Source organism: Mauremys mutica, chromosome 19, assembly GCF_020497125.1.
Source record: "Mauremys mutica isolate MM-2020 ecotype Southern chromosome 19, ASM2049712v1, whole genome shotgun sequence".
NCBI lineage: Eukaryota > Metazoa > Chordata > Testudines > Geoemydidae > Mauremys > Mauremys mutica.
The window spans coordinates 22487235-22499833 of record NC_059090.1 but is presented as its reverse complement, the minus strand read 5'-3'; the positions used below and the strand labels follow the sequence as shown (position 1 = coordinate 22499833).

The 12599-nt window shown below is 48.7% G+C and overlaps 1 protein-coding gene across 10 annotated transcripts in view; it reads left to right on the top strand.

The window, feature by feature from the left end:
• RPH3AL (rabphilin 3A like (without C2 domains)) overlaps positions 1-12599 on the top strand; it is a 97718-nt gene that overhangs the window by 60087 nt on the left and 25032 nt on the right. For all 10 annotated transcript variants that reach the window (XM_044993730.1, XM_044993731.1, XM_044993725.1 and 7 more), the window contains one exon: positions 4781-4952. In XM_044993730.1, the coding sequence (XP_044849665.1) occupies positions 4781-4952 (172 nt within the window). The remainder of the gene's footprint in view (positions 1-4780; positions 4953-12599) is intronic.

The following is a 12599-nucleotide window of genomic DNA, read 5'->3' as shown; positions in this document are numbered from 1 at the left end:
TTCCTGCTGGCTGGGTGACCTTGGGAAGTCCCATCCCATCTCTGTGCCTCTGTTTCCTTAGCTTTACAATGGTGATGAGATTTACCCTCCTTTGTAAAGTGCTTTGAGAGCTGTGGATAAAAAATGCTATGTAAGAGCTAGCTGCTCTTATGTATTGGACGGTTTTGCTATCCATCTCTCCTGATAAGCAGTCCTATGGTGAAATCCGGATCCCACTGAAACTCTCATCGACATCAGTGGGGCCAGGAGTTTACCCCGAATGTTTGTGTAACCAGCGAGAGTAAACATTGCTTTCCTTGAAGAGCATAAAGCTCAGAGTTAAAAGACCCAAACTGAAGGATTATCTGAGAGCTTTTCTTTTTGAAGCATCACTGTAGGTGTATTTTATTTAAAGTTAATCAAGAGTCCTGCTCTTTCATCTTCATCGATTGCACTGCTGGCCTGTTTGCTGTGTCCATGAGTTTGATTCATGGCCACTAGAGCTAAACGTCATGTGTCTTGGCTCAAAAAGAATATAAAGCATAGACTATTTCAGACATTGTGCCTGTCAGTAACACAGCTGAGTGTATTGAATTAATAGTGGGTAAACTCTCTTGCCTTCATTCTGTGTTGGGACTGGTCTAAACACAGGTTTTTGTACTGCTATAACTAGGTTTTGTGTATGTGTGTGTGTAAGTGCCTTTATACAGGTGTAATCCACACTAGGCGGGTCGTATCTATTCAACTGTATCAGTTTCTAAGCCAGTCTAGTTATAACAGGACAAAAACTTATGTGTAGATCCACCTTTACTTACTATGATCCTTTCAGTGTGTACTTCAGTGGGGGCACTTGGGATTGTACCTTCCCTGAAGGTATTGGCTCTCCTTGGTGTTGGGTATTTTATAGCGACATGGCGTATTCAGAGCTGAATGAATAAAGAGAAAAGCAGAGTGCTTCTGTCCCCCACAACAGATACATGGAAGCACTCCATATCATCAACCCCAACTGTTCAAAAATCAGGAGATTGGCTTAGAAACCATCAGGGTTTTTTATTTAAAAGAAAATTGGGGTTCTGTATATTTGCCCTCTGAGCCTGTAGGAGGCACCCTAGAATGAGCTCAGGTTCCATTTTCATACTTGTTTTTTACAGCTATAAGAACTAGAAACTTCTTTTTAAAAAAAGAAAGAAAGAAAGCTGGGGTTGTTGCATAATCACCTGACTCCAGGAGTTCGGGCTTTAATGTAAACATCAGATGAAACTCACGCTAAAATCATGAGAGTTTAGGATATGCCCACGCTGCAATCAGAGGTGGGATCGCAGCATGTGTAGACATAACCAAGCTAGCTTTGATCTAGCTTGCTTGAATAACAATAGCAGTGACCTCTTCAGCACAGATGGGAGTGTGGGCTAGCCACCAGATTAATTACCCAGGGTCCCTGGCTTCCCCGAATCCCCATCTGTCATGGCTTTGCTGCTCCTGGTGGTCTCGCTAGCTAGCTTGAAGCTAGCTGTGTGCGTATGCCTGCAGTTGTAGTGTAGACGCACCATGGAAAGAGGCTGTGGGCTGTTGCTTTATGTTAGGTCACAACCCCTAATACAGGTGAGGGGCACATGGTTCGTAGGCTGGACCTCAGCGGCAGTGCTGCTCTTTTGCAGCCAGGTGGGGAGACTTTCCACAGATTCAGCTTCCGCTGGGTGAAACTTTATCCACTCTGACTTTGGGCCCATGTCTGAGGCCAGGTCTACACCACAGCCTTGCATCGGTATAACTGTGTCCCTTAGGGGTGTGAAAAATCCACACCCTTGAGCAACATAGTTCTATCAGCCTAAGCCCCGGTGTGCACAGCACTATGTCAGCAGGAGAGTGTGTCCTCAGTACTGGCTCCCTCGAAAAGTCTCCACTCCCTCTTACGTTTATCAGCAGAGACAATGTTGTGGGAGCAATGTGAAATGACAAACGTGTTCTTTATTAGCTAACAAGTGGGGAGAGGTGTCGGAGATTTGGCTGTCTGGAGCATAACTGCTTAATTGCTATTGTTTCTGTTGCTATACTGGGGAAGGAATTGGGAACCATAGTTCTTCAACCCCTGCCCTCTCAGAATCCACCTCTTCTTATGGAGGTGCACAGTGGCTCAGCTCACGACTCAACCCAGGGTCTGTCACACTGCGGAAGGGGGTTTCCGGGCCAGTCACTGGTGACTGATCTCGTGGTTCATGTTCAGCCCTAAAATATTTTCACGTTCAAGCATGTTAGAGGCCAGAGCAACTGACTTACTAAAAAGAACCAGCACTACACCGAGGCTGAGCTGGTATAGCAGAACCACAGTGCTGAGCCTGACAGGCAGCATGGACCAGTGCAGAGGGCACTGGACTGTGAATTGATAAACTTGGGCTTTGTTCCCCACTCTGCCTCTAACCAACTGTCAGATTGTAGGTAAATCACTTAACTTCTCCATGCCTCAGTTTCCTCCTCTGTGAAACAGGGACGATGCTGATTCTTCCCTGCATGCAAAAAGTCCTCTAGCAATGCTAAATGCTGTTATCATCATCAAGCATTTCAAGCACTGTTTGATTATGCCCTGCTGTAAAAATGCAAGTTGCAGAATCCCTGGTGCAATTAAGTGTGCCCACCATTGCACCTCTGTTTGTACTGAGACCCACACTTCCAAAGTGCTGTGAGGACACCAGGTGAAAAGTTCAGTAAGAACCACCAAGTACGGCTGTTTCCTCCGTCAGCTGCACCAGGCCCAAGCAGAACTGCAAGATTCACATTCTGCATGAAATATTTAAGGATTTGATCTGTTGTAATATATTCACTTATTCTTGGACACCGTGTCTCGTTAGTTCATTATTCTGTGTGCTGGGAGGCTCAAATGAAATTGCATTTTCCAGTATTTATTCTTCTTCGCTGCTGCTCACCTCCTCCGCATCCCCACGCTTTATGTTAAATATGTTTAACATGGTTGCTTCATCGCAGTGTTGTTATTAAAAACTAAATTAGAGAGAGATTACAAGTTACTGCCCTTTCCATGCCTGCCGCACGTTTGAGTTGGCTGAGCTTTCTTCTCTTTGTGCTTGTATTTTCAAGTTCTTCTTCGAGTGATTGCTCATACCGATTCCATTTAGGTGTGCGCGTGCTGTGTGCACAGTCGTTGGAAAGTTTTCCCTTAGCAGCACCCGTTGGGTTGGGTCGGCTGTGGAACCCCTTGCAGTAGCGCCTTCATGGTGCTGAATATATGCCCCTGCCGACCCGGCCCCTCCTCAATTCCTTGGTACCGCCAGTGACGGCCGTTGGAATGGTGATCGCTTGCTGAGCAAGTGTTCTTTTCATAGCGTAGTTAGTTTAGTTTAGTTGTAGTTCTTCCAATCCCCTGTCTGGGCAAGGCCGAGGTCGGCGCACCCGCCCCACACCAGATCCTTTCCCCTTGTTTTATGAATCGTCTAGTCCACTTCTACCGTGCTTGATCCCAAATAACATCGGACCGCTGGGTTCTTCACACAGTAGAAGTGGGATATTCTCTCCAATTCTGCTCCTCCCGTCCATTCCATGCCACTTTCCTCATCCCCCTTCAGGGACCCTTTTCACGAGCAACTCCTTATCCAGGAGGTGCAGGCGCTCCTCCCCATGGGAGCAGTAAAGGAGGTTCCTCAGGAGCTATGGGGATTCTATTCCCTCTATTTCCTAATCCCCAAGGCAAAGTGGGGTAGGTCACATCCATTTTATTTTGGGGTTAGTTTAGCATTGCCCCTTAGAACTCTCAAAAGCAAAGCGGTCCTGATGCAGCAACACTCTTTGGCCCATTGACAACTTTAAGCACACAAGTAGCTGTGTTGGAAGCTGATGGAACTTGCTCGTTTGAGCTGAGCGTGCTCTTTCAGATCCGTTTGCTGCAGGAGGTTTGTGTCTTATCATAGATTTTTAAGGCCACAAGGGACCAGTAGACTATCTAGTGAGAGCATGTGTCCAGCTAGGGGATATCCCAGACTAGGGGCTGGTAGGGGCTTCCATGTGTTATACTTAGCCGCAAGGAAGCGCAAGTGGAGATGGGGCGAAGGGTTGGGAGGTTCATTGGAAATAAAGTTGGCCCCACCTGAAAGGTAGCAGTTTGTCCTGCTCCTGGCCTGGTGGGAAGAGAGCTCAGGGGTATAAATTTTGGGCATAGGATTTCATCCTGTTAATTCTGGAGTTACTTGAATAAAGCACATGTCCCAGGAAGGCATCCCACCATGATCTGAAGACCTCCAGAGAGAGAATCCACTGCTTCCCCTGCTAGCTGGTTGCACTAGCTAATCAGCTAACCTGACCTTGCTGTTATAAAGTTGTGCCCTATTTCTAATTTGAATTTATCTGGTTTATTGAAATCTCTGATAATCTGTTGCTGCCGCATGGGCAAGGTTGTCCATTGCAGAGAGCGCCCCGGGGATCACCGGATTCTTGCAGTGGGTCTGACCGGTGATCTTTGCAAAGCGTGCTGGGTCTGCTCCAGAGGAGCCTTTTGAACTCTCCTTCCTTTTGTGTTTGTCTTAGGAGAGAGATGGAGCTTCAGAAGAGGGCCTGGGGAGAGGAATGTCGCTCTAGCAGTGATGAGTGTTATCCCCACAGGGATGTCCTGATGTTCACATAATAACTTGCTCCAGGGAACTGGTGTCACTCTGTCACTGCAGGTCTCAGTTGGGTGGGGGCTAGCCAGCCAAAGCATGCTGGCCTAGCACAGTCGATGGGGCAGTCTCTGGGCCCACATGCTCCTGCTAGGAACACGCACTGGCCTATGGGTAAATACGTCTCTGTCTCCGAACAGGTTTGGAAGAGGTCTGGCGCATGGTTCTACAAAGGGCTGCCTAAGTACATCATGCCTTTGAAAACCACCAAAGCCAACGAACTGCGTCTGCGGCCTCGACATGCCGAGCCAGATGTGCAAGAAGTGAAGGGCGTTGGGACAAACCGCTCCTACACCTGGGCCAGAGGGAGAGGTCAGTCGTTAATTTCTTCCCTGCGTTCTCCTGTCTCGAGAGGACTGGGAGTGAGTCGGGTGCAGTGGGGCTGAGGCATCCCATTGGTATTCACCCAAGAGTTCTGAAGGAACTCAAATGTGAAATTGCAGAACTACTAATTGTAGTCTGTAACCTAGCATTTAAATCAGATGACTGGAGGATAGCTAATGTGATGCCAATTTTTAAAAAGGGCTCCAGAGGTGATCCTGGCAGTTACGGGCTTGTAAGCCTGATTTCAGTACCAGGGAAACTGGTTGAAACTATAATAAAGAACAATATTGTCAGACATATAGATGAGCATAATTTGTTGAAGAGTCAACCTGGTTTTAGTAAAGGAAAATCATGCCTCACCAAGCTACAAGAATTCTTTGAGGGGGGGTCAACAAGCATGTGGACCAAGGGGATCCAGTGGATATAGTGTACTTAGATTTTCAGAAAGCCTTCGGCAAGGTCCCTCCCAAAGGCTCTTATGCAAAGTAAGCTGCCACGGGATAAGAGGGAAGATGCTCTCACGGATTGGTAACTGGTTAAAAGATAGGAAACAAAAGGTAGGTTTAGATGGTCAGTTTTCAGAATGGAGAGAGGTAAGTAGTGGTGTTCTCCAGGGGTCTGTTCTGGGATCAGTCCTATCAACATATTCATAAATGATCTGGAAAAAGGGATAAACAGTGAGGTGGCAAAATTTGCAGATGATACAAAACTACTAAAGATAGTTATGTCCCAGGCAGACTGCGAAGAGCTACAAAAGGACCTCTTGAAACAGGGTGACTGGGCAACAAAATGGCAGATGAAATTCAGTGTTGATAAATGCAAAGTAATGCACATTGGAAAACATAATCCCAACTATACATATAAAATGATGGGGTCTAAATTAACTATTATCACTCAAGAAAGAGATCTTGTCGTCATTGTGGATAGTTCTCTGAAAACATCCACTCAGTGTACACAGCGGCTGAGCTGGATTTCTGCATTTTCCAGGGTTCTAGGGCTAAATCTAGAGACTGGGCCAGCTGGGCTGTGGTAGGATTTGGCTGACCTGTGCCTGTAGTAAAGGAAAGGGTTTTGTTGCAGGCCAGTCCTGCTCTGGACTGAGGTCAGTGTGACCTGTGAAGGAAAGGAGTGTGATGGGGACTCCATTCCTTTAACTTGCACGGTATGGTCTGCAGCAGTGCGTGTTTCCTAGTGATTAGCACATAGAACTGGGAGCTCTTGGTTTCTGCCATTCGCTCAGTGTGTGACTCAAATCCTTTCCCCAAGCTCTGTGCCTCAGTTTCCTCCTCTGTAGCTAGGGGATAATGATACTGCCCCACCTCCCACAAGGGGTTATTAGTGTGTGCAAGGCAAAGCACTGCTCATCTCAGCCCACCCCCTGCAATCATTGCTAATAACGATTGATTACAGGACTGTGAGAGGCCAGACGGGGCGTGGCTGCTCTGTACGTGTGGTGTGCGCATTGCATTTATAACAGGCAGAAGAGCTCGCTCTTGGAGGCAGATGAGTGGGATCTTTCACTGATAAGAGATGTCTGCTTTTCCAAATGGCAGAGGCTGGCTTCTGTTGTCTGAGACCCTGTATCCTTCTCTCTTCCACGCCGAAGAGACGTAGATGAAGTTGAGGGCTGTGCGGCTAGGGACGAGAGGGGCGTTCAAATCTCTGTGGTTTCTTCCAGCGTTTCTCAGCCTTTCTGATACCAGGGACTGGCTTGCTGCCTTCGTAAACTGCGTCAGGAAGCTCTCAGGGGCTGGCGCCAATCCACGGACTGGTAGTTGAGAAACGCTGGGCTATTCCATCCTTGAGCCCTCTGCTGAGGCTGCCAGTAGAAGGATCGGTTGTGATGTAGCCCCTGTCTGCTGAGACCTAGGCTGCGGCATCCCATCCGTCCCACCAGCTCATTTAGCCCTTCCCACTGATCAGCCATTAGATGGTGACCATGTTCAATCTCTGCTGATTTAGCCCAGTGTCCAGAGGCAAAAGGCTCCGCGGATACTCCCGAGCCATCTGCACCTGCTCGTGTTTGGGCAGGATAGTAACTGCTGTTGGAGAGCGACACAGGTTGACAAAGGTTTCCAGGCAGTCGGCTCAGAGAAGGGTTGAACGAACCAGCTCAGGCTCGGTGAAATGAAGCTGTCGGCCTTCATTCCCCTGGAGCATGTGTGCGTCGGTGGAGTGCAGAAGGGGTTCACAGCACAAACTGATAGGTGCAGTGCTAGGAAAGTACACTCCTCCCCAGCCCCGGGATAGCAGCCTACAAAGAGCTTGGGATTTCTGCCGTCCTCTGAAGCATTGATCATTGCCAGAAGCAGATAAAGTAGACGGATCAATGATCTTATCTGGCCTGGATGCTCCTATGCTTTAGTGTGGTGGCTCCAGCGTGGCCTACTAGGTAGAATGAAAGACTCACTTTCTCTCTCCAGCAAAACTTAACAGGTGCTGAATAAAGGAACTTACCGGCAGAATTATACTGGTGTAATTATACTGCTATAGCTATACAGGAATACCTTCCCTCGCGGACGCTCATATTCCAGCCGAAGGGGGAATTTTTCCAATTTACCTTATATTGCTTTGGAAGTGGTATAAAACCCTCTTCTGAGGGAGTAGGAGAGGAGCTGGAGTCACTGGTAGTCAAGGGGAGTCCAGGCCCAGGCTGCCTATGCTGAGCTAATGAAAGAGAAATAAGCCCCTCTGGGTAGTTAATTGAATAACAAGCACCTGGGCCAGCTAAAAAGCCATCAGGGCTCAGTTTCAGAGAGGTCCTCAGAGAGAGAAGCTCTTCTAAGGGAGAGGAGCTCCCAAAGACCCCAGGAGCTCCCAAAGACCTCAAGGAGGAGGGCTGGGCATCCCATCAGCCCAAGAGGTCAGAGTTTGTCATGTTTAGTTGGCCTTAATAAAGTGGAACCCCAACAGGGGAATCATCTTACACCTGTTAGGACTGTGTGGACTTCTCAAAGGGCCCTGAGATAAGAGAAACGGAGGCAGGAAGGGGCGTGCCTGCCCTGTTGCAGCCCCCCCAGCACTGCCACCCCAGCATACTGGAGGCAGTGGGCCTTCTTACCTGGTGAGTGGCAGGGAGGTGGCAGGGGCCCAGTTGGTAGTCCTGCCCAGAAATGGGGCCCCAGGCATGTCTCAGTCTGGCCCTGAGGCCATCAGCAAATAGGACGTGTGCTGTGCCGTTTCCCCTCTGAACGAGTGTCTGGATGTGGTAGGTGTGAGGCAGAAGCGCCTCTCCCAAGGTTCCAGCTCTGTACCACGTCCCCTGTCCCCCTCGCATCTTCCACGTACGCAGACAATCCCCAGTCGCTGCCTTTGCTGTGTCGAGCCACCGCTTCTGTTTGGTCACACCCAGCTCTGCTGTTAATCACAGCAGCAGCAGAACTTGGTTTCCCTAGTGTCATCTGGGTGAAAAACAATTGGATACTTTTGGAGAGCCGAGTTGCCAGTTTCCTTTGTGGACCGGCTGATCAATGCTGCAGAACTAAAGCACCACCATGTTGTGTTGATTCCTCTCTGTTTCTTTCCAGCGCGGATTAGAACTGCCTGCTCTTGCCGTCCTGCTGCCTCTTGCCATTAAGCCTCCCAAATCAGGGGAACTTTGAAGTGTTCTTTCTACTCTTTCTCTCATGCTTGGGGCTAGATCTCATCAATGTTAATGCAGGAAATGGCGTTTTTAATAATGAGTCTTGGGAGTTTGGTTTTGCTAACATCATATTAAGGCCCAGGCTAAGGTAGCACTCCCAGCCCCTACTGAAATTTTCCTAATGAAAGACAAAATTGATCAAGAGAGGCCGGTTGTGTTTTCACCCAGGAGAGGGTTAGAGGAGGTTGTCTTGGCAAATGGACCAAGTGACATATTTAAGGACTCAGAGTAGCTCAACTAAAATGTTCCTCCTTTAAGAGGTTAGCTGATCCCAGACCCATGGAATTTGGTGGGAGTCTTACCGTTGACTTTAGCAGGTTTTGGATTAAGCCCAGGGTGCCTAAAACCAGTACCCTGGAAACTTATTCTTGTACCAGGTGTTTTGTCCTGGATTGTAGCAGATAGGATACGGGAACTAAAAAGGTTATATTTGTCCTAATGAAATAGTAAGCAGGCAGGGTTCTACCTTGTTACGCTAGTGTAAATCTGGAGTGGCTCTGTTGCTGCTAATGGGGCTACCGTGGAATTATGCCAGAGTAACTGAGAGCAAAATTTGGCCTAATGACTTTTCAAATGATCCCTTAGGGTACATCTACCCTACAAAACAAAACCCACGGCCACCAGTCTCTGAGCCCGGGTTAGCGGGCTGGGGCTCATGAGGTTTGTGCTACCGGACTAAAAATAGCTGTGTGGACGTTCCTGCTGGAGCTGGAGCCCAGGCTCCAAAACCCTCTTCATGTTTCAGAACCTAGACTCCAGCCCTCGTGGGACTTTCTACACTGTTCTCTTTGGACCTGTAGCATGAGCCCCGTGAGCCTGAGTCTGCTGACCTAGGTGGATGTGGGTCCTCCCCCACCCCCCTTGAGGTATAGACATACCCGTAGACTCTGGTCCTTCTCCTATTGGAGTCAGTGGCAAAATCTCTCCTTGGTTTCAGTGCAAGGGAGATCAGACCTCTAATGAATTTAGGGTTCTCTCTTCTGAATGTTTTTCACAGTGAGGATATAGATGGCTTCCTTGGGGGTACCCATCCTGCCCTTCTAAGTGCCAAAGGCTTTGCCTAACAGCATTTCTCTCTTTTTGATGTGCATAGAAGATGCATGTGAAACTGGAGGTGAAAAGCCACACATCAGTGAAGTAGAGGAATCAGACCAAATGAGCTACTCATCATTTGTTTCTTGAAAGAGAGCTGTGATCTGAGCACAGGACTGTGAACCAGTGGCACTGACTCTGTCTGCAAGCCACGCACTTAGCCAGACTGCCTCAGTTTCCCCATCTGTAAAATGGTACTGGGAATCATCTTCCTCATGGTGCTGGGTACAATTATTGGCCTTTCTCCAGAAAAAATAATTACAAGTGTAAACAAAATTACTGATATGTATTTGCTTAGTGCTGCCATCGTCTGTACATATTGTGCAGAAACCATTACAAAGACCTTACCCCAAAGAGTTTTCAGTCTGAGAGATGCAACCAGTGTAATAAAATCCTACCCGAACATACTACGTCCTTCTTACGTTTGGCCTGATTCCACTGCTGTCAGTGAAGACCTTTCTGTTTCAAAAGCTTGTAGAAACCTCAGAAGAGAGGCCGGGATGCTCAGGTCAGACGTTGCTCTCACAGTAGGCTGGCTAGTTTGTTTTGAATAAGGAGCTCCCATAAATACCGTTCAGGCACCAGGAACAGTGAAGAAGCAGCCCAGGAATAACAAAGCCGCTTTGATAAACCGGGCCCCTTCACTGATCCAAGCGGTGCTATTCCTTTCTCGCGTGCTTACAGATCTATGGCTTGTTGTGGTTTATGGGAGAAATAATATCAAACGGGTCCTTACCCCCTTTAATATCCTGTCACTTTCTTCCCTTGTTCTTCTCCGACATGGCTCTAGTGCTGTGGTTGCCACAAAATCACCATCTCCAATGTGGTGTACAACCTTTCTTTCCCTGATGCAGGCTGGATCTTGCTGGGGATCTGCTTCCCCTGGCCGCCTTCCCACGTGTCTTATGGTAGCTGCCCTCCCCAGATGTGGCAGACAGTTCCCCAACCCCTAAGGTGCTGGCCGCTGTACAAGCGCACAGGGAGAGGGAGCAGAGCTGCCAGTCTAATTAGATGAGGTGGACGAAGCGGGTGAAGAAGGGAGGATTGTTACCCCTGTTTTACAGGTGGGGAGCTGAGGCCCAGGGGAAGGATGTTCTCTAGGTCAGTGAGTCAAGGCATGAATCACTTGCACTCTGATTTTTCCCCGCTCTGGTGCCCACACGTCAGCACTCTGTCCCTCTCTGCTCCTGTCACCAGGCCCCTCTTGCTCAGATGTTTAACCCACTCCCTTCCCTTCGGCTCTGCCTGCCCCTTTCAGTGCAGCCTTGGCAGATAATCAGACTGCGAGGCCATGTGCTGAGCTGGCATCCCCTAGGCACCCAGCCACGAGCTGCAGTTATGTCACCAGCATGTATTGAAAGCCGCACCCCGTCTGGGCTAGGGTATGGAAGGTGCTAGGTAACACATGCTAACAGCCTGCTTTAGACAAGACAGAATGCCATTAGCACATGTTCAGCTGGCAAACTCGACCGGTTTAACATGTCTTATCGCTACCTGGCTGTTAACGTGTGTTGGCCAACACCTTCCCAAGCTTAGGGCACACAAGACCAGTACGGCCGCCATATAAAATCCCACCTCTATTGAGCAGATGTGCTCAGAAAGGAATCATGGCATTAATGTACCTGCTTCTCTAGCAAAACCAGAGAGGTTAACTTCTCAGGCTGCTCCTAATGGGCTTTTTGTTCCCTTGGGCGACAGTAAGAGGAAGACGGTTGGCTTAAGGCAGACAAATGCCTCTTGTGAGGCTTCACAGTGACCTCAGTCCTCCAGGCTTTTAAAGACTTGAAGCAAAGCACAGGAGACTTGGGATCAAGCCTTGGCATCAAGGTGAATTAAAGGAAAAACCTGCTTGGCAGCAGGAGCATAATTAACCTGCTGCATGTAGCTGAGTAGTTTAGCAGCTCAGGTGTATGCAGCAGCAAGTCTGGAAGCTGAAATCTCTCTGTTATATCCCAGCAGAAGGGGCTCCTCATCCCGGCTGTCAGACTGAGGTGAACATTTGTCACATCATATTTTACATACCTCAAGGGAAGGCCTCTATCGATGAGTCTAGCTTTGTACTCGGGTAAAGGCCTTACAGCAGAGCACACCAGGCAGTTGCTGCAGCTGTGGAATAACATCACATGGGGATTAGGTTGGTCGGTTGATTTTTGAGTCCCCTGCGCTGATCCGAGGGGAAGGATGGTCCAGTGGGTCTCTGGAAACCTGGGTTAAATTCCCAGCTCTTCCACAGACTCCCTGGGTGACGTGAGCAAGTCACTCGGTCTCTCTGCGTCTCAGCTCTCCATCTGTAAACAGGGATAATAGCCTTGCCCTGCCTCGCAGGGGCATTGCGGGAGATCCAGTAGAGACCAAGCTGCTCAGATACTACAGCAGTGGGGCAAGCTCCTGCCTGTCAACGTGATCAATCCCGAAGCAGTCACTTGTTCTTGCACTGTGACTGCTGAGGGGTGAGGGGATGGCTCAATGGTTTAAGCATCACAAATGAAATCCTTAGGCTTGGTGGAACCACGGGTGTGAATTCCAGCAACGTGGACCTGTTAGCTGAGCATGTGGCTTTTCAGGGAAGAGTTTAAAACCCAATGTCCAGCCTGCTCTACGTGGGCATTATAGGCACGTTCAGAAGTTATGGGTTTGTCCACATATCCTTGGCCAACTTCTGCATTCAGTGCCAGTCGGCTGCTGAGCCTCGGCCCAGAGCTGGCTGCATTTCGGCAGTGCTGGGTGTATGAACCTTGGGATAAAGGGCACTGTGTAAACGTGCAATATTATTGCTACATGTGACCCACGTTTACCAGCTGAATTGTGACAAGTCCATCCAACACCTCCCTGCTGGCCCCAGGACTTGAAACGTTCCTTTTAACACAAAAATAATTCTAGTCTTCCTGGCTGGGAAGAAA